We start from the raw sequence: 22,277 nt of genomic DNA on the forward strand, positions 1-22,277 counted from the left end.
GTGCGATTTTCACGCATGGTTGCTAGGTGACGATCGGGCTGGGGACCCGATCTGTATTATTTCCCCTTATAACATGGTTATAAGGGAAAATAATAGCATTCTGAATACAGAATGCAAAGTAAAATAGTGATGGCGGGGTTAAAAATAAAAATAAAACTCACCGAGTCCACTTGATCGCGTAGTTGCGGATCTCTCTCTTCTTCTGTAATGTTGAGCTGCCGGCTAAGGACCTGTGGTGACGTCACATCACATGATCCAATCACATGGTCCCTCACCATAGTGATGTCACCACAGGTCTTTTGCCAGGTCCTGAAGATAGAACAGAGACCGGCAGGCAAGTTAACTTTTTTTTTTTTTTTTTTAACCCCTCCATCCCTAATTTACTTTGCATTCTGTATTAAGAATGCTATTATTTTCCCTTATAACCATATTATAAGGGAAAATAATAAAATCTGCACAACACCTAACTCAAACCTGAACTTCAGTGATGAAGTCCGGGTTTGGGTCTGGGTACCAAACATGGCGATTTTTCTCACGCGGGTGCAAAACGCATTAAAACGCTTTGCACTCACGTGGAAAAATTGCGCATTTTACTGCAACGCAGCCGTATCTTATCGGGCCCTCACACGCCACACTCGTGTGAAAGAGGCCTAAATGTGCAGCAATGATTTTTGGACAGTAGTGGCTTCCTCTGTGGTATCCCCCCATGAAATCCATTATTGTTTAGTGTTTTACGTATCGTAGCTTCTCTAACAGGGATGTTAGCATATGTCAGAGACTTTTGTAAGTCTTTAGCTGACACTAGGGCTGCAACGATTAATCGATGTAATCGATTATATTCGATAACTGGATTCGTTGTCGACGAATCCAGTTATCGAATAATCGCCGATTCGTTGCTATGCGGGCGGTCGCTGCATCTTTATTTTACCTTTTTACAATGACGCTCCTGTAACAGCCAGGCAGAGCGGACGGCGGCGTAACGTCACTCACTCACGTGACACGCCTGCTCCGCCTCCTTCATTCATGAGGTGGGCGGAGCAGGTGCGTCACGTGAGTGAGTGACGTTACGCCGCCGTCCGCTCTGCCTGGCTGTTACAGGAGCGTCATTGTAAAAAGGTAAAATAAAGATGCAGACGTGATTAGTCCGACTTATAAGCATCGGGGCCGGGGCTGTTATGGGGAGGGGGGAGGATCTGTCTATGGCACTGCTATGGGGAGGGGGGTCTGTGTATAGCACTGCTATGGGGAGGGGGGAGGATCTGTCTATGGCACTGCTATGGGGAGGGGGGGTCTGTGTATGGCACTGCTATGGGGAGGGGGGGTCTGTGTATGGCACTGCTATGGGGAGGGGGGGTCTGTGTATGGCACTGCTATGGGAAGGGGGATCTGTGCACTGTTATGAGGAAAGGGATCTGTGCACTGTTATGCCCATAACAGTGCACATATCCCCCTCTCCATAACTGCGCCGCCCACAGATCCCCCTCTCCATAACTGCGCCGCCCACAGATCCCCCTCTCCATAACTGCGCCGCCCACAGATCCCCCTCTCCATAACTGCGCCGCCCACAGATCCCCCTCTCCATAACTGCGCCGCCCACAGATCCCCCTCTCCATAACTGCGCCGCCCACAGATCCCCCTCTCCATAACTGCGCCGCCCACAGATCCCCCTCTCCATAACTGCGCCGCCCACAGATCCCCCTCTCCATAACTGCGCCGCCCACAGATCCCCCTCTCCATAACTGCGCCGCCCACAGATCCCCCTCTCCATAACTGCGCCGCCCACAGATCCCCCTCTCCATAACTGCGCCGCCCACAGATCCCCCATAAGTGTCGTCCACAATTTGTTTTAATATGGCCTTTGAACATATTTTTTCAAGTAAGATCATATAAACCTCTGTTTTGTAATTTTGTCGTTTTTGCCGATTAATCGATTAATCGTAGAAATTAATCGGCAACTAATCGATTATTCAAATAATCGTTAGCTGCAGCCCTAGCTGACACTCTAGAATTCTTCTTCACCTCATTGAGCAGTTTGCGCTGTGCTCTTGCAGTCATCTTTACAGGACAGCCACTCCTAGTGAGAGTAGCAGTAGTGCTGAACTTTCTCCATTTATAGACAATTTGTCTTACCGTGGACTGATGAACAGCAAGGCTTTTGAAGATACTTTTATAACCCTTTCCAGCTTTATGCAAGTCAACAATTCTTAATCGTAGGTCTTCTGAGAGCTCTTTTGTGCAAGGCATTATTCACATCAGGCAATGCTTCTTGTGAAAAGCAAACCCAGAACTGGTGTGTGTTTTATTTTTTATAGGGTAGGGCAGCTGTAACCAACACCTCCAATCTCATCTCATTGATTGGACTCCAGTAGGCTGACACCTCACTCCAATTAGCTCTTGAATATGTCATTAGTTTAAGGGTTCACACACTTTTTCTACCTGCACTGTGAATGTTTACATGGTGTGTTCAATAAAAACATGGTAACATTTAATTATTTGTGTGTTATTAGTTTAAGCAGACAGTGATTGTCTATTGTTGTGACTTATATGAAGATCAGATCACGTTTTATGACCAATTTGTGCAGAAATCCATATAATTCCAAAGGGTTCACATACTTTTTATTGCAACTGTATCACATGATCCACCCTGTCTGATAAATACCCTAAAAAAAAAAAAATACCTAAGCCAATCACCCAAAAAAATATGGCTCAGAATATGGAGACACTAAAACATTATTTTTTTTGTTTAAAAAATGCTGGTATTGTGTAAATAAAAAAAGGATAGGTATCGCTGCGTCCGTAAGAACCTGCTCTATAAAAATGTCACGTGACCTAACCCATCAGATGAACACTGTGTAAAAAAAAAAAAGAAATTTTTTTTTCTCACCTTACATCACAAAAAGTGTAATAGCAAGCGATCAAAAAGTCATACGCACCCCAAAATAGTGCCAATCAAACCGTAATCTCATCCCGCAAAAATCATACCTTACCTAAGATAATCGCCCGAAAACTGAAAAAAACTATGGCTCTCAGACTATGAAGACACTAAAACATGATTTTTTTTTTGTTTAAAAAATGAAATCATTGTGTAAAACTTACCCAATATGTCTACTTTTTATTTTTTATTAATGTATCGCCAAGTCCGTAATAACCTTTTTCTATAAAATTATCACATGACCTAACCCCTCAGGTGAATACCGTAAAAAAATGAATTAAAAACTGTGTCAAAAAAGCTATTTCTTGTTACCTTGCCTCACAAAACATGTAATATAGAGCAACCAAAAATCATATGTACCCTAAAATAGTACCAATAAAACTGCCACCCTATCCCGTAGTTTCAAAAATGGGGCTACTTTTTTGGAGTTTCTAAAATCAGTTTTGAATACCTTGAGGGGTCTAGTTTATAAAATGGGGTAATTTTTGGGTGGTTTCTATTATGTAAGCCTCACAAAGTGACCAGACCTGAACTGGTCCTGAAAAAGTGGGTTTTAGATTTGCTTCTAAAGTTCTAAGCCTTGTAACATTTCCCCCCCCCCCAAAAAAAATGGCATTCCTAAAATGATCCAAACATGAAGTAGAGATATGGGGAATGTAAAATAATAACTATTTTTGGAGGTATTACTATCGATTTATAAAAGTAAATAAATTGAAATTTGGAAATTTTTCCAAATTTTTGGTACAATTTTTATTTATTTTTATAAATAAAAATGATTTTTTTTAACTCCATTTTACCAGTGTCATGAAGTACAATATGTAACGGAAAAACAATTTCAGAATGGCCTGGATAAGTAAAAGCGTTTTAAAGTTATTACCACATAAAGTGACACTGGTCAGATTTGCAAAAAATGGCCTTGTTCTTAAGGTGAAATATGGCCATGTCCTTAAGGGGTTAAGGACCCTGCCATATTTAACCTTAAGGACCCGGCCATTTTATGCATATCTGACATGCGTCACTTTATGTGGTGATAACTTTAAAACACTTTTACTTATCCAGGCCATTCTGAGATTGTTTTCTCGTCGCATATTGTACTTGATGATAGTGGTAAAATTGAGTAAAAAATTGAACAAATTTTACCAAAACTTTGGAAAAGTTAGAAAATTTCCAAATTTCAATTTCTCTACTTTTATAATAGATAGTAATACCTCCAAAAATAGTTATTACTTTACATTCCTCATATGTCTACTTCATGTTTGGATCCTTTTATGGATGCCATTTTATTTTTGGGGGACGTTAGAAGGATTAGAAGTTTAGAAGCAAATCTTAAAGTTTTTCAGAAAATTTTCAAAACCCACTTTTTAAGGACCAGTTCAGGTCTGAAGTCACTTTGTGAGGCTTACATAATAGAAAGCACCCAAAAATTACCCCATTTTAGAAACTGATTTTACAAACATTGTTAACCCTTTAGGTGTTTCACAAGAATTAATGGAAAATGGAGATGAGATTTCAGAATTTCACATTTTTGGCAGATTTTCCATTTTAAGCATTTTTTTTGTCCGCTAACAAAGCAAGGGTTAACAGCCAAACAAAACTCAATATTTATTGCCCTGATTCTGTAGTTTACAGAAACACCCCATATGTGGTTGTAAACTGCTGTACAGGCACATGGCAGGGCGCAGAAGGAAATGAACACCATATGGTTTTTGGAAGGCAGATTTTGCTGGACTGTTTTTTTGTTTTTTTTTTACACCATGTCCCATTTGAAGCCCCCCCCCCCCCCCCGATGCACCACTAGAGTAAAAACTCCAAAAAAGTGACCCCATTTAAGAAACTACACCCCTCAAGGTATTCAAAACTCATTTTACAAACCTGGTTAACCCTTTAGGTGTTCCACAACAGTTAATGGCAAATGGAGATGAAATTTCAGAATTGCACTTTTTTGGCAAATTTTCCATTTTAATCCATTTTTTGGGAGTTCCTACTCTAGGGGTGCATCAGGGGGGCTTCAAATGGGACATGGTGTCAAAAAACCAATCCAGCAAAATCTGCCTTCCAAAAATCATGTTGTATTCCTTCCATTCTGCTCCCTGCCGTGTGGCTATACAGCAGTTTACGACCACATATTGAGGGGTTTAGCACAGTTTTTTTTTTTTTTTTTTTTTTTTTGACGGTGTTCATCTGAGGGGTTAGGTCATGTGATATGTTTATACAATCGGTCGATATGGACGCGGCGATACCTAATATGTCTGCTTTTCTTTTTTTTTCCCTATTTTTTCAAACCTTTTTTTACTTTTATTTGGGGAAAATTACATTTGTTTGTTTTTTACTTGAAACTTTTCATTTTCTATTTGGGGGGATGACTTTATTTTTTCAACTTTTATTTCACTTTGTTTTTTGTCCCACTTTTGGACTTCAACTTTTGGGGGTCTGATCCCCTTTACAATGCATTCCAATACTTCTGTATTGGAATGCATTGGCTGTAAGTGTAATACAGTGTGTATTACACATACAGCTTCCTGCCTGTGAGATCCAGGGGACTGGATCTCACAGACTCTCCCCCAGAAGGCAGCCCCGATGCCTAAGGAAGGCATTGCGCTGCCTTCCCTGCTGTCATGTCCCCGTCACAGCAGCAGGCGCTGATCCCCGCCCGACATTGCACGTGGCACATCAAGGGTTAATGCGCCGGCATCGATGATTTCACCGATCCTGACGCATCCGGCAGGGGTCTGGCTATCAGTGACTGCCGGACCCCTGCCGCTGATCGGACGGGCGCAGCTCCTGCGCCCGCCCGATCACCATGAAGTACATGTAAGTCACGGGTCTTTAAGTCCCGGACAGAAATTACGTACATGTACGTCATGGGTCCTTAAGGGGTTAATGGCTGTGTGTTGTGTTATTTTGAGGGCACACCACATTTACACTGTTATACAAGCTGCACACTGACTACTTTACATCGTATCAAAATGTCATATCGTCAGTGTTGTCCTAGGAAAAGATATAATAAAATATTTACAAAAATTTGAAGGGTGCACTTACTTTTGTGAGATACTGTACATGGATGAAGGGAATGCAGAACTCACAGAAGCAGCATGGCCCCTTCAGCATGGACTCTCACTATTCAAACAATTATGACCTAAATTCCACTGGATGTCGATATGCTGCACAGGCAGCAGGATTATAAATGGAGGGACCTTAACATAGAGGAAAGGGGATGACACAGTGATCTCCCTGAGTACAGATAATCTAGTCGATGCTACATGCAGTCCTATGTAACAACACAGATAACTCTGAGTACAGATAGATGTCGCTGCAGTCCTGTGTAACACCGCAGATACCAAAGTGATCACCCTGGGTACAGATAATCTAGTAGATGCTACATGCAGTCCTATGTAACACCACAGATACCACAGTGATCTCTCTGAGTACAGACAGTGGATGTTACCTGCAGTCCTAGGTTACAATACAGATGACACAGTGATGACTGTCTAAGTACAGATAATGTAGTAGATGTTAACAGCCCGGCTGAAGACTCCTCACTGGGCCTCCTGTGACTGCGGCCAGGGCTCCAGGTCCTTTACAAGCTGCAACTAAATGGGGGCCTCGAGAAGGAGGGAGAAGGCCTGCTGGGCCTGACCTAACCGCTACCTGGCTCATGCAGTTATCAATAGACTTCTCTGTCCAGGGCAGCGCTGGAGTATGCTGGGCCCCGGCCGCTACCTGGCTCCTGCAGGTATTAATAGATTCTTTTGTGTAGCGCAGAATTGGACATAGGAGTCAGATTGTAGTATGGTGGGCTTGGGGAGCCCCGTACTACAGCGGTAGTTACTATCTATCTAATCTTTCCACCTGTTTTTCCTGGCATGCGGGCAGGGCTTTTTTGCCTCTTAAAAATGGTAGCATACCGAATAGTTACTGAAGTGCAAAGGTGTCCATAGTCTTTAAATCTGCCCCTCTAGTTTATGTGGGTCAATTTGTATAGTTTATGTATCTTTACAACCACAGAAATGTGTTAACAACCTGATAAAACTGAAAAAAAAACATGAGTTACAATTTCTTTTTCTTTCTAGAGTCAAGCATGTTCACATCTACAAGTAAAAACTATCCACAAAGCCATTTTAGTAGCTATAAGCAGACCAGCAGGAACGCTGACAAGTACCAGGTACAGTGACCATTTACAAGCTTTTCCAATTCCTTAGGAAGGAAACAAACAGCAAATGTTCTAAAATAAAAAGACAACCTCCCCTCCAATCCCGCGCAGATGTTCCGTTGGGCCCCGTTGGTCTTTGTTTACAAGCCGCCAGCACATGGCTGGTGCAGCCAGTCAGTTGTCTTAGCAGCCCGCGTCACCGCTCAGTGATGCCAGTAAATCCCACGTGTCAAGCCAAACCTTTTTATATACTGAAGGAAACTAAAGGGGTGATTACAGAGACGGTGGGCTTATTAACCACTTGCTGACCACCCAAAGACTATAAACATCCAGGCATATATCTCTGCGCAGATGCTAATCATGCAGCTGCGGGAGCAGGTTGGCAGCTGTCAGTGACAGCAGGGCTCCCCATAGAGAAGCCAGGGACTTTTGTTTTTACGGCCCCTGCCTTTCTCATCGCTCTATACACAACACTGAAATACAGTAAGGTCCATAAATATTGGGACATCAACACAATTCTATAATTTTTGGCTCTATACACCACCACAATGGATTTGAAATGAAACAAACAAGATGTGCTTTAACTGCAGACTGTCAGCTTTAATTTGATGGTATTTACATCCAAATCAGGTGATCGGCGTAGGAATTACAACAGTTTGCATATGTGCCTCCCAAAAAGTAAAGGGACGTAATAATAATCGTAAATCAAATTTTCACTTTTTAATACTTGGGTTGCAAATCCTTTGCAGTCAATTGTAAGTCTGGCACGCATAGACATCACCAGACGCTGGGTTTCATCCCTGGTGATGCTCTGCCAGGCCTCTACTGCAACTGTCTTCAGTTCCTGCTTGTTCTTGGGGCATTTTCCCTTCAGTTTTGTCTTCAGCAAGTGAAATGCATGCTCAATCGGATTCAGGTCAGGTTATTGACTTGGCCATTGCATAACATTCCACTTCTTTCCCTTAAAAAACTCTTTGGTTGCTTTTGCAGTAAGCTTTGGGTCATTCTGTCCATCTGCACTGTGAAGCGCCGTCCAATGAGTTCTGAAGCATTTGGCTGAATATGAGTAGATAATATTGCCCGAAACACTTCAGAATTCATCCTGCTGCTTTTGTCAGCAGTCACATCATCAATAAATACAAGAGAGCCAGTTCCATTGGCAGCCATACATGCCCACGCCATGACACTACCACCACCATGCTTCACTGATGAGGTGGTATGCTTAGGATCATGAGCAGTTCCTTTACTGCTCCATACTCTTCTCTTCCCATCACTCTGGTACAAGTTATCTTGGTCTCATCTGTCCATAGGATGTTGTTCCAGACCTGTGAAGGCTTTTTTAGATGTCGTTTGGCAAACTGTAATCTGGCCTTCCTGTTTTTGAGGCTCACCAATGGTTTACATCTTGTGGTGAACCCTCTGTATTCACTCTGGTGAAGTCTTCTCTTGATTGTTGACTTTGACACACATACACCTACCTCCTGGAGAGTGTTCTTGATCTGGCCAACTGTAGTGAAGGGTGTTTTCTTCACCAGGGAAATAATTCTTCGGTCATCCACCATAGATTTTTCCGTGGTCTTCAGGTGTTGCTGAGCTCACCAGTGCGTTCCTTCTTTTTAAGAATGTTCCAAACGGTTATTTTGGCCACGCCTAATGTTTTTTCTATCTCTCTGATGTGTTTTTTTTTTTTGTTTTTTTTCAGCCTAATGATGGCTTGCTTCACTAATAGTGACAGCTCTTTGGATCTCATCTTGAGAGTTGACAGCAACAGATTCCAAATGCAAATAGCACACTTGAAATTAACTCTGGACCTTTTATCTGCTCATTGTAATTGGGATAATGAGGGAATAACACACACCTGACCATGGACCAGCTGAGAAGCCAATTGTCCCATTATTTTTGGTTCCTTAACAAGTGGGAGGCACATATGCAAACTGTTCACCTGATTTCGATGTAAATACCCTCAAATTAAAGCTGACAGTCTGCAGTTAAAGCACATCTTGTTTGCTTAATTTCAAATCCATTGTGGTGGTGTTTAGAGCCAAAAATGTTAGAATTGTGCGATGTCCCAATATTTATGGACCTGACTGTAGCACTGTGTATAGAGATCGGGAAGCGGCAATGCTTTTTCCTGCTCCAGTCCCAACAGTCATGTCAAAAAAGGAATGCTAAAGGGGTTTTCCAAGATTTTTGAACTGATAACCTATCCTCAAGATAGGTCATTAGTATCTTGAATGGTGGGTGTTGACACCTGGGACCCCTGCCGATAAGCTGCTTTAAAAAAGGCACCAGTGGTCTTAGTAGCGCCTCTGCCTTCTCTCAACTTACAAAGCACAGTGCCATACATTGTATAGCTTCTGTGCTCGGTATCGCAGCTCAGCCACATTCATTTTTTAATGGGGCTGAGCTGTGCATGAAAGCTGCGGAAACGACACAGCGCTACTGAACCAGCTAATCAGTGGGGGTCCTGGGTGTCAGACCCCCACTGATCAGATGCATCAGTAAAAATGTTTTGGAAAACCCTTTTAAAATGCCTCACAAAGGTCTTATGGGGGGCACAAAGTGTAAAAATTTAAAAATAAATAAAGACAAAGTAAAAAATTAAAACATAATTTGCTACCATAAATCATACATCCCATACCAGTATATCAAAACGACTGTTATGGAAAGGGGACATAATAAAAAAAATATATATTTTAGTTGCAAGTTTTGCTATTAACAAAAAAAATGTAAACGCAAAAATCTTAATTTTTTCCCCCCTGTTTTTTTTTTCTGGTTATGGAAAATAAAAACGGCAAAAATAATGCCCCACTGTATCACTGAAAAAAGGCACACAAATGATTTGCATAACCAAACATGTAAAAATAAGCCTTCAAAGTCGCTTTTACTGAAAATACAGAAAATATGCCTGGTCAGGAAGGTGGGTAAATGGCCTGCTTGGAGGTGGTTAAGGTTCTTTTACATGCTGCATGGATGGATGGATTGTTTGGTGTTTGTACTGAACATGTACTTTTTTTGTTAACAGTACTTTGGATGAAACTACCTATGAGAGGTTGGCTGCAGATACGTTGTATTCCCTCGCAGAGTTCTTTGAGGATTTAGCTGATCAGCCATTCACACCAAGTGATTATGATGTTTCCTTTGGGGTATGTGCTGTATCTTACTCCATTATCGTCACTTTCTTTAACCACTTCAGCCCCGCTAGCTGAAACCCCCTTAATGACCAGGCCACTTTTTACACTTCTGCACTACACTACTTTCACCGTTTATCGCTCGGTCATGCAACTTACCACCCAAATGAATTTTACCTCCTTTTCTTCTCACTAATAGAGCTTTCATTTGGTGGTATTTTATTGCTGCTGACATTTTTACTTTTTTTGTTATTAATCGAAATGTAACGATTTTTTTGCAAAAAAATGACATTTTTCACTTTCAGCTGTAAAATTTTGCAAAAAAAACGACATCCATATATAAATTTTTCGCTAAATTTATAGTTCTACATGTCTTTGATAAAAAAAAAATGTTTGGGCAAAAAAAAAAAAATGGTTTGGGTAAAAGTTATAGCGTTTACAAACTATGGTACAAAAATGTGAATTTCCGCTTTTTGAAGCAGCTCTGATTTTCTGAGCACCTGTCATGTTTCCTGAGGTTCTACAATGCCCAAACAGTAGAAAACCCCCACAACTGACCCCATTTCGGAAAGTAGACACCCTAAGGTATTCGCTGATGGGCATAGTGAGTTCATCGAACTTTTTATTTTTTGTCACAAGTTAGCGGAAAATGATGATGATTTTTTATTTTTATTTTTTTCTTACAAAGTCTCATATTCCACTAACTTGCAACAAAAAATAAAAAATTCTAGGAACTCGCCATGCCCCTCACGGAATACCTTGGGGTGTCTTCTTTCCAAAATGGGGTCACTTGTGGGGTAGTTATACTGCCCTGGCATTTTATGGGCCCAAATGTGTGAGAAGTACTTTGCAATCAAAATGTGTAAAAAATGACCGGTGAAATCCGAAAGGTGCACTTTGGAATATGTGCCCCTTTGCCCACCTTGGCTGCAAAAAAGTGTCACACATCTGGTATCGCCGTACTCGGGAGAAGTTGGGGAATGTGTTTTGGGGTGTCATTTTACATATACCCATGCTGGGTGAGAGAAATATCTTGGCAAAAGACAACTTTTCCAATTTTTTTTATACAAAGTTGGCATTTGACCAAGATATTTTTCTCACCCAGCATGGGTATATGTAAAATGACACCCCAAAACACATTCCCCAACTTCTCCTGAGTACGGCGATACCAGATGTGTGACACTTTTTTGCAGCCAAGGTGGGCAAAGGGGCACATATTCCAAAGTGCACCTTTTGGATTTCGCAGGCCATTTTTTTACACATTTTGATTGCAAGGTACTTCTTACACATTTGGGCCCCTAAATTGCCAGGTCAGTATAACTACGCCACAAGTGACCCCATTTTGGAAAGAAGACACCCCAAGGTATTCCGTGAGGAACATGGCGAGTTCATAGAATTTTTTTTTTTTTTTTTGCATAAGTTAGCGGATATTGATTTATTTTTTTTTTTGTTTTTGTTTTTTTCTCAAAGTCTCATTTTCCGCTAACTTAGGACAAAAATTTCAATTTTTCATGGACTCAATATGCCCCTCACGGAATACCTTGGGGTGTCTTTCCGAAATGGGGTCACATGTGGGGTATTTATACTGCCCTGGCTTTTTAGGGGCCCTAAAGCGTGGGAAGAAGTCTGGAATATAAATGTCTAAAAATGTTTACGCATTTGGATTCCGTGAGGGGTATGGCGAGTTCATGTGAGATTTTATTTTTTGACACAAGTTAGTGGAATATGAGACTTAGTAAGAAAAAACAAAAACAAACAAAAAATTTCCGCTAACTTGGGCCAAAAAAAATGTCTGAATGGAGCCTTACAGGGGGGGTGATCAATGACAGGGGGGTGATCACCCATATAGACTCCCGGATCACCCCCCTGTCATTGATCACCCCCCTGTAAGGCTCCATTCAGACGTCCGTATGATTTTTACGGATCCATGGATCGGATCCGCAAAACACATGCGGACGTCTGAATGGAGCCTTACAGGGGGGTTATCAATGACAGGGGGTGATCAGGGTGATCACCCCCCTGTCACTGATCACCCCCCCCTGTAAGGCTCCATTCAGACGTCCGTATGATTTTTACGGATCCATGGATACATGGATCGGATCCGCAAAACACATGCGGCCGTCTGAATGGAGCCTTACAGGGGGGGTGATCAGTGACAGGGGGGGTGATCAGTGACAGGGGGGGTGATCAGTGACAGGGGGGGTGATCAGTGACAGGGGGGTGATCAGTGACAGGGGGGGTGATCAGTGACAGGGGGGGTGATCAATGACAGGGGGGTGATCAATGACAGGGGGGTGATCAGGGAGTGTATATGGGTGATCACCCGCCTGTCATTGATCACCCCCCTGTAAGGCTCCATTCAGACGCCCGCATGTGTTTTGCGGATCCTATCCATGGATCCGTAAAAATCATGCGGATGTCTGAATGGAGCCTTACAGGGGGGTGATCAATGACAGGGGGGTGATCAGGGAGTGTATATGGGTGATCACCCGCCTGTCATTGATCACCCCCCTGTAAGGCTTCATTCAGACGTCCGCATGTGTTTTGCGGATCCGATCCATGTATCCATGGATCCGTAAAAATCATACGGACGTCTGAACGGAGCCTGATAAGGGGGGTGATCAATGACAGGGGGGTGATCAATGACAGGGGGGTGATCAGGGAGTTTATATGGGGTGATCATGGGTGATCAGGGGTTCATAAAGGGTTAATAAGTGACGGGGGGGGGGTGTAGTGTAGTGTAGTGTGCGACTTTACTGACCTACCTGTGTCCTCTGGTGGTCGATCCTAACAAAAGGGACCACCAGAGGACCAGGTAGCAGGTATATTAGACGCTGTTATCAAAACAGCGTCTAATATACCTGTTAGGGGTTAAAAAAATCAGATCTCCAGCCTGCCAGCGAGCGATCGCTGCTGGCAGGCTGGAGATCCACTCGCTTACCTTCCAGTCCTGTGAGCGCGCGCGCCTGTGTGCGCGCGTTCACAGGAAATCTCGCGTCTCGCGAGATGACGCATATATGCGTGACTGTGTGCAGAGCTGCTAAGCATCACAGCCCGCAGAAGAGTGTATCGGGGTGCAGCCGATGCCAGGGGGTTTTAGAAGCTATATCGTTCAGCTTTCAGATTAGTATCTAAGGGGTTTGTCTGCATTTGAAGTCTGTACTTACATTTGACGTTTATATACTTACCACATTCAGTTTAGCATTTCACTTTCAGAGCAGGAGGAGCTGATGAAAATCTTCTATTGTCTCGAAGATTTAGAAGCAGAGTTTTTTTTCTCCACCGTAGAGACTTTATGGAATAGATGATGTACATAATGCATAACATATGGGATATTAGAAGTCACCAAGGAGTTCCACGACCACATAAAAGCATGAAGCGGCAGACGAAGTGCATTTATAGAGGGCACAGAACTCCAATTACAGAAAGGGGCACACTATAATGCACACATCAGCTGTCGTAGAAACTCCTTGTGAAGAGTATGGGAGAAATCGCTGTCCACAATTGAGTGATCTCTTTCAGAACCTACGTTGCAGTAGGCCAGTTTTTCACTAGGTGCTGCTGTAGCCCAACTATACAAGTATCTGCCGATAGACTTAGACACTTCCTTCAGAGAGCTTCAAAGCTGCATCATTTTGACCACAATATGGTTTGTATCTATATGTAGTATTTCTTTTACAAAAGCTGTGTTAAGTAGGCTTGGCAGACTAGAGCGTATGTATGTGCATATGTTATGGTGCATTTACACTGCCACACAGAGCAGGCAATTATCGGGAATGGACCGTTCCTTCCTGATAACTGCACACTCGTCAGTGGAGGTGAAGAGCTACATTTACACGCAGCAATCTTCTCCTCTGCATGGAGCTGAGTGATGGCTACTGCTGTCGCTCGTCCTCATACAAATTCATGCTGTTCACACACGATCTGCTGACCAGAAACAACCATTTATTCACCTGATGATTCCACCTAACAGTTTCTAAAGGAGCTCTGAAAAAAGGGGAAATCTGATTGGTTGCTATGGGCAACTATGTCAGTTTTCCTTAACACCAGTTTTGATAAATCTCCCCCTGTGAGTCTGCATGTAGATTTATGGTAGTAAGGATTGTTCATCCCCATACCACAGTAAAGGCTGCTAATCGAGCAGGTTTTTCCAAATCTCTGTGTTACATAATCATCTTCAGTCACGGGATAGAAGCTCAGCATTAAATAGTTAATAACCATGGGCAAGCTTCTTCTGAACAGAGAAGCCATTGTGTTATTAATGTAAGGTCTGGAGTCACTCTTGCTTCCTTTAAGTGCAGCACTTTATGGTTACTTATTAGATGAACTGTAGTCGGTAATTTAAGTGTCGTCTATGCTCCTTAGTGCAGTTTCTTTGTCTTTCTGGACATCATTACAAGTTGATCATTTAGTTTTGTTTCCTGGTGCCCCAGTTTATTTCTAATCCAATGCATTATTAGCAACATAGCAATTGAAAGTGGGTTATGTATGTTAGAAGGTTTGTTTTCAGATTCCATCTTGAATAGGAAACCCTGTCAAATTAATCTTCTATTCAGGGGCGTAGCTAGAACTGACTGGGCCCCACAGCCAATTTGTTTTACAAAAAATATCGAATTGCATGTTTTTATTGTTTTTAGTTATGGTGTACACTGTGCCGGAAAATATTTTAATAGTGTAGACACTGCTGTTTAGCCATGTACTAGAGATCAATATGGCACCCTTACATAATCATGCATCCGATGCCAGCCTACGGATCTCTTCCATCCGACTGATGTGCAATATCTCTTGATACCACTCCAACATGGAAGGGACATGTGTCTTGTATTAATGTCTAGGTATTACTGTCTTGGCTGCTGAAACACAGAATCTTAGAAGGGTTTTCTTCTGAGTAGCGATTGACCTGGGTAGGATGGAAAAGGAGCACTACTTGAGGAGAATTATTGACTGATTTCTTAGAAATTGCACTGTAAATTGTTAGAACCTTATCCCCAAAAGGCTTAATTAAGAAACATCCCCACCACATACAGTACAGACCAAAAGTTTGGACACACCTTCTCATTCAAAGAGTTTTCTTTATTTTCATGACTATGAAAATTGTAGATTCACACTGAAGGCATCAAAACTATGAATTAACACATGTGGAATTATATACATAACAAAAAAGTGTGAAACAACTGAAAATATGTCATAGCATTTTGCTAAGAGAATCAGTCACTTATTTATGTTGCACTTAGTTAGGACACCATAAAACTGGTGACAGGTTCCCTTTAAACATGCCACAGTTGGTCAAACGTATGATTCCACTTAAACAAACACTTAATAATGGGACTCCTTAACGCTGAAAGGTATTAGCTCAAGGAGAAATAGCCCACTTATGCCCATCTTTCACGACTCTTCTTTCCACCTAGTGTCAGACGGAACTCTTTCCTTGGTCTTCAATACAAAATTCTGTCTCGTTGGTATAGGTACCCACCCGGTTAGGTTGCATAAAGTTTTCTCCACTGTACCATAGACATGTTGGCGTTGCGGGCAGGACAAGGGTACAATGTTACATACAGTACAGACCAAAAGTTTGGACACACCTTCTCATTCAAAGAGTTTTCTTTATTTTCATGACTATGAAAATTGTAGATTCACACTGAAGGCATCAAAACTATGAATTAACACACATGGAATTATATACATAACAAAAACGTGTGAAACAACTGAAAATATGTCATATTCTAGATTCTTCAAAGTAGCCACCTTTTGCTTTGATTACTGCTTTGCACACTCTTGGCATTCTCTTGATGAGCTTCAAGAGGTAGTCACCTGAAATGGTCTTCCAACAGTCTTGAAGGAGTTCCCAGAGATGCTTAGCACTTGTTGGCCCTTTTGCCTTCATTCTGCAGTCCAGCTCACCCCAAACCATCTCGATTGGGTTCAGGTCCGGTGACTGTGGAGACCAGGTCATCTGGCGCAGCACCCCATCACTCTCCTTCATGGTCAGATAGCCCTTACACAGCCTGGAGGTGTGTTTGGGGTCATTGTCCTGTTGAAAAATAAATGATGGTCCAACTAAACGCAAACCGGATGGAATAGCATGCCGCTGCAAGATGCTGTGGTAGCCATGCTGGTTCAGTATGCCTTCAATTTTGAATAAGTCCCCAACAGTGTCACCAGCAAAGCACCCCCACACCATCACACCTCCTCCTCCATGCTTCACGGTGGGAACCAGGCATGTAGAGTTCACCCGTTCACCTTTTCTGCGTCGCACAAAGACACGGTGGTTGGAACCAAAGATCTCAAATTTGGACTCATCAGACCAAAGCACAGATTTCCACTGGTCTAATGTGTTCTTTAGCCCAAACAAGTCTCTTCTGCTTGTTGCCTGTCCTTAGCAGTGGTTTCCTAGCAGATATTCTACCATGAAGGCTTGATTCACACAGTCTCCTCTTAACAGTTGTTCTAGAGATGTGTCTGCTGCTAGAACTCTGTGTGGCATTGACCTGGTCTCTAATCTGAGCTGCTGTTAACTTGCGATTTCTGAGGCTGGTGACTCGGATGAACTTATCCTCCGCAGCAGAGGTGATTCTTGGTCTTTCTTTCCTGGGGCGGTCCGCATGTGAGCCAGTTTCTTTGTAGCGCTTGATGGTTTTTGTGACTGCACTTGGGGACACTTTCAAAGTTTTTTCCCAATTTTTCGGACTGACTGACCTTCATTTCTTAAAGTAATGATGGCCACTTGTTTTTCTTTACTTAGCTGCTTTTTTCTTGCCATAATACAAATTCTAACAGTAGGACTATCAGCTATGTATCAACCTGACTTCTCCACAACGCAACTGATGGTCCCAACCCCATTTATAAGGCAAGAAATCCCACTTATTAAACCTGACGGGGCACACCTGTGAAGTGAAAACCATTTCAGGTGACTACCTCTTGAAGCTCATCAAGAGAATGCCAAGAGTGTGCAAAGCGGTAATCAAAGCAAAAGGTGGCTAATTTAAAGAACCTAGAAAATTACATATTTTCAGTTGTTTCACACTTTTTTGTTATGTATATAATTCCATATGTGTTAATTCATAGTTTTGATGCCTTCAGTGTGAATCTACAATTTTCATAGTCATGAAAATAAAGAAAACTCTTTGAATGAGAAGGTGTGTCCAAACTTTTGGTCTGTACTGTATGTAACATTGTACCCTTGTCCTGCCCACAACGCCAACATGTCTATGGTACAGTGGAGAAAACTTTATGCAACCTAACCGGGTGGGTACCTATACCAACGAGACAGAATTTTGTATTTAAGACCAAGGAAAGAGTGCCGTCTGACACTAGGTGGAAAGAAGAGTTGTGAAAGATGGGCATAAGTGGGCTATTTCTCCTTGAGCTAATACCTTTCAGCGTTAAGGAGTCCCATTATTAAGTGTTTGTTTAAGTGGAATGATACGTTTGACCAACTGTGGCATGTTTAAAGGGAACCTGTCACCAGTTTGATGGTGTCCTAACTAAGTGCAACATAAATAAGTGACTGATTCTCTTAGCAAAATGCTGAGTCACTTTCTTTAATTGACCCAGTCAATCTGCCAACATCTTGTATTGAAAAGCTCCAGCTGATAATGATGATTCATGAATATTTATGAGCTCCTGACTCTCCCCGCCTACCTGCTGCTGATTGACAGTTATTTCCCATGTGAATCAGCAGCAGGTGGGCAGGGGAGTGGCTATAGCTTTTAATTAAATAAACGCCGGACTCAATGACATCACGTTGGACTCAAATCAGCTCATTAGCATGTGGCATCTTTGTGTGTATATTATGAGGTAACCATCTGTCACACCAGTAAGTGAATACATCTAAGGCACTTTTTAGTAGTTAATGATTGTATATAATTAGTTAGATTATAATCAAATATCCACATGACAGGTTCCCTTTAAGGGGGAGAGAATAAAATACCTGTTCTATCAGAACTCATTCTTGGCTGTATCTATCACATATCAGAAACGGAATTCCCACTTAATGGGTATACTAATGCAAGAAAACGGCTATCCCAGGGGCTGCACATGGTGTACAAAAATAAGTTAACTTAAACTTATTTTACCCATTCCCACTACTGCTCATCCAATGGTACTTGGGTCCCCAGTGTACTCCACATCCTGCTCCTGCCTCTACACAACAGGAAATGGCTGTGAATCCTGCTCATCTAATCACTGGCTGCCTTATTGGTTAAGCAGTCTTCACAGCCATGTTGAGACAGGAGCAGGAAGTGGAGCTCGGCAGGGGATCAGCTTGGTGAGTATAAGTTGACTTATTTTTTACAGCTTTTGCAGTCCCTGGGACCTCTTCTTTTTTTTTTTTTTTTCTTAACCCTTTAAAGACTTATGGTTATCGGGATACGTTAATTAATAATAGCCCTGGACAATACATCAAGGGGTCTTGGCATCAGCAGTTGATTGTTTTGACATAACCAACAGGATGCCCTGATGTTTATAATACTTACTATAGGATTTCTAATGCCATTTTTTTATTTTGCTTGCATTGCTAGAATGGGGTCCTAACAGTTAAACTCGGAGGGAACATTGGGACCTATGTAATCAATAAGCAGACACCAAACAAACAGATCTGGTTGTCATCTCCCAAGAGGTAAGTGCAGATACATTAGATATTCTTTCTGATCTTCTTGGCTTGTCATCCACTTATATTTTAATTCAGGGATCTCGTGTTACTAAACATCAGCTGTATATTAACAAGGCCATTTACCAGTATGTTAGTAATTCTGCAGTATCAGTAACTGCACAGTGTGGGAATATAACAATTTCTATATCATGGTAACACAAGGTCTGACAAGTCCTCTTCTGTTGTAAGTTTTAGGCTCTAGTCGCTCTTGCAGGTTTAGTCATTCTTTGAGGCTTTTTTGTCACCTCAAAAATAGGTCAGAACCTGTAGACTGCCTTAGTGAATCTTGGCCGTTCCACAGATCTCCCATATGAGTCCTGTACTTTGCATATCAATATGGCAACCAGGCAGGACTGTAAGGACATTGCCCAGTTGATTCTAACTGCATATTGTACTCAACACCGTGTCCTTATGACACAATGGAACAGCACATGTTGTACACTTGCTTGCGCCTAAGCATCCATTTTTCATAAAGAATAAGATGGACATTCATAGAATTAATGCATAAATCCTCTACAAACATTTTCCAGCAGTTGCAGCCTTTTTTGACATATCTGGTTTCCATCCCCTCATTCAAGCACATGTTCTTCAGTAACTGCGCCTGGCTTCAAAGGTGGGGCTTCCTTGTCCTGTTCTCTCCAAGGCCCTAATTTCAAGTAAATTGGATGTCCAACAGGAATAAAATATTTCCCTTCTGTGGAAAATGTTAAATGATTGGGGTTGGGTCCTGGCTGATCCACTTGATTAGTAGGCACATCACCAGTGATGTGTGTGCAGGGGGTTGGCTGACTGGCTCATTTCGGTAGCTAAGCAAGCCCCCTTTTCTGATACAGTTAAAGCATATACAGAAAGGGGAGCTTTGCTATTGAAATGAGCCAGTCAGGCAGGCCCCTTCACACACATCACTGGTCATGTGCCTCCACAGGAAAGTTGTCCTGTGCTGAAGATAAGCAGAAAGTGGATGTGCTAGGACTGGACCTGGCAGTGGGAGATCAGAGTGATGGGACATTAAGTCAAATCCGTTAACATTTTAGCCACAAGAAAAAATATTTTTTTCCTGCTAGATAAACCTTTTAATTTCAGTGACCATGAAAGTTGTCTGTTAACTTTCTCCATTGCATGTAAACCCATGTCTGACTATTTCATCTTTTTTTTTTTTTTTTTTTTTTTTTTTTAGTGGACCTAAAAGATATGACTGGACTGGACAAAGTTGGGTATATTTGCATGATGGCGTATCTCTTCATAAAATTTTAGAACAAGAACTTTCCCTTGCACTGAATGCTACTCTGGACCTATCTACCTTGGTGTATTCATCGTGATGGACAGTTCGTCAACTTTCTTGTACAATGAAGTCTGATGCTCTCATAAATGACTACTATGCATTTTAGTTCTGTTAATGTGACTTTGATCACAAAACCTTCAGACATTATGGAATCTGCTCCACAATCCCTTTTTACATTCACATCTTTGCTAATCAGTTTAAAGCGACCCTCCAGTTCAAGAAAACTATTTCACATTAACTGGGGAACAAACAGAACAGTTGCCTGCCAACCTTTTTATTTTTTTATCTTTTCAGCTTCTCATCCCCCAAATTCCATGCGCTGCCAAGATGGCCTCACTGCTTCTCAGATTACCTTGTACATACTGTGTATTTGTTAGTCCAAAACATGTTTTACTGCCCTCAGATTGGTCTGCACTGCTCATGTGAGCGGTAGTTGGCCAATCCAAGAGCAGGGCTGGACGAGTGGGAGGCATAGTATGCATCATGTTGTCTGATGATCTTGGATGGCAGAAGAGGAGCATGGGAACTTGCAGATCTGCAGCTGAAAAGATGAAAAGGAGGTCACCAGGTAACTGTTTGTTCCCCAGTTAAAGGGATTATCCAATTTCTCAACCCCCCCCCTCCCCCACATGTGCCTGCACCGCCAATGCTGCTTCTCCCTGCACATGGATGAAAACACCCGTGTTGTGGGGCAGCCAATGGCAGGCAGGGACGGGGATGAGCCTCCATAGCATTGCGGGTGACGCTAGGGAGTCCTGCCATTGACTGTTTACATCTGTGTGCAGGAAGAAGCAGCAGCGGCGGTGCAGAAACCAAGAGCGGAGCCAGGGAGGGGGAGGGTTGAGAAATTGGATAACCTCTTTTAATAAATATATATATATTTTATTTTATTTTTTTTCTCCTCTGACATCTGCAATCAGAAAAGAATTGGAACATCTCCAGATACATTCAGGGGTAGACTGGCCATAGACCTGACTGGGAAACTTCCTGGTTGGCCGATACCCAGGTGGCTACCTGAGACTTTCTATTGACCAAGTACATAATGATCTGACATTTTCTGTGTTAATTAATGATGGGAGCATCAGGTACTTACCTACTATTACTCCCTTAATGACCGGGAAATTTTCCCTTTTTTCATTTTAGTTTTTTACTCCCAGTCTTCCCAAAGCCATATTTTTTTATTTTTCCATTTACATAGCCATATGAGGGCTTGTTTTTTGTGAGACGAGTTGTATAATTTACAGTTGCATACAGTGTAGTGGGAAGCAGGAAGAAAATTTCAAATGAGGTGGAATTCTAAAAAAAACACAACCATTTCCTTTGTGGTAAAACTGACCTGTTACTTTCATTCTCTGGGTACTATGATTAGAACGATACCCCACATGTATAGTTTTTCTTGTTTTAATACTGAAAAAATTAATACACTTTAGAACAATAAATTGTTTCTTTGCATCACCATATTCTTACCCCCATAACTTGTGCTATATTGTGCTGTATTGTAGTATTTTGTTCTGCTGTGGTGGTATTTTGTGCTGGTATTGCTGACCCTGCCTATTTGCATTGGCCCTTATCTACTTGTGTTACCCACCTTCTGTCAATTTGGACCAGCCTACAATATAAGTTTTTTCAAAGGCCACTTTAACCAGCTAACAGTTTTACTGGAGTTCAGCTTGGGCTTTGGGAAAAGCACATAACTGTAGTGCCTGAGCCCAGCTTGGGCAGAAGGGGAATGAGGGCTGCTTTTGCTGCTCATATCTCTGGATTGGTAGCAGCTAGAGACATGGGTCTTGTTTGAAATCAGGCCATACCAGTATGACAGCATTGGCACAACACAAGCAGGAGCTATCGCAGTAAACATGCTTTTACTTTCACTTTCAACTGTATTCACTGCGACCCAAATTCTATTAGTGATATCTTCCCATTTAGTGAAGATAATGCTGTGACTGGCATTGTTTGAAAGCTTGGAATGTCATCTTTCAAATTATACAAAGTGCATAAGTCTAACTGCTACCTATCCAGAGATATTAGCAGCTAAAGGACCCACCCCCTTCCTTTGAGTCTGGAGGAGGTGGGTGGGGTAGGCAGTTGGGGAGTTGGTAGCCTGCAGGAGAGAAAAAGTTGAATTAGTCTTA

At 42.0% G+C, this 22,277-nt stretch overlaps 1 protein-coding gene across 1 annotated transcript in view; it reads left to right on the forward strand.

Annotated features, from left to right (window-relative positions):
• FXN (frataxin) overlaps positions 1 to 21,605 on the forward strand; it is a 28,300-nt gene extending 6,695 nt beyond the window's left edge. The window contains exons 2-5 of the mRNA XM_044287234.1: positions 7,003 to 7,094; positions 10,108 to 10,228; positions 18,733 to 18,830; positions 20,041 to 21,605. Coding sequence (XP_044143169.1) covers positions 7,003 to 7,094; positions 10,108 to 10,228; positions 18,733 to 18,830; positions 20,041 to 20,182 — 453 coding nt within the window. The 3' untranslated portion in view covers positions 20,183 to 21,605. The remainder of the gene's footprint in view (positions 1 to 7,002; positions 7,095 to 10,107; positions 10,229 to 18,732; positions 18,831 to 20,040) is intronic.
• The last annotated feature ends 672 nt before the right edge of the window (positions 21,606 to 22,277 follow it).

The sequence above is a fragment of the Bufo gargarizans genome, chromosome 1 (assembly GCF_014858855.1).
Source record: "Bufo gargarizans isolate SCDJY-AF-19 chromosome 1, ASM1485885v1, whole genome shotgun sequence".
Classification (NCBI taxonomy): domain Eukaryota; kingdom Metazoa; phylum Chordata; class Amphibia; order Anura; family Bufonidae; genus Bufo; species Bufo gargarizans.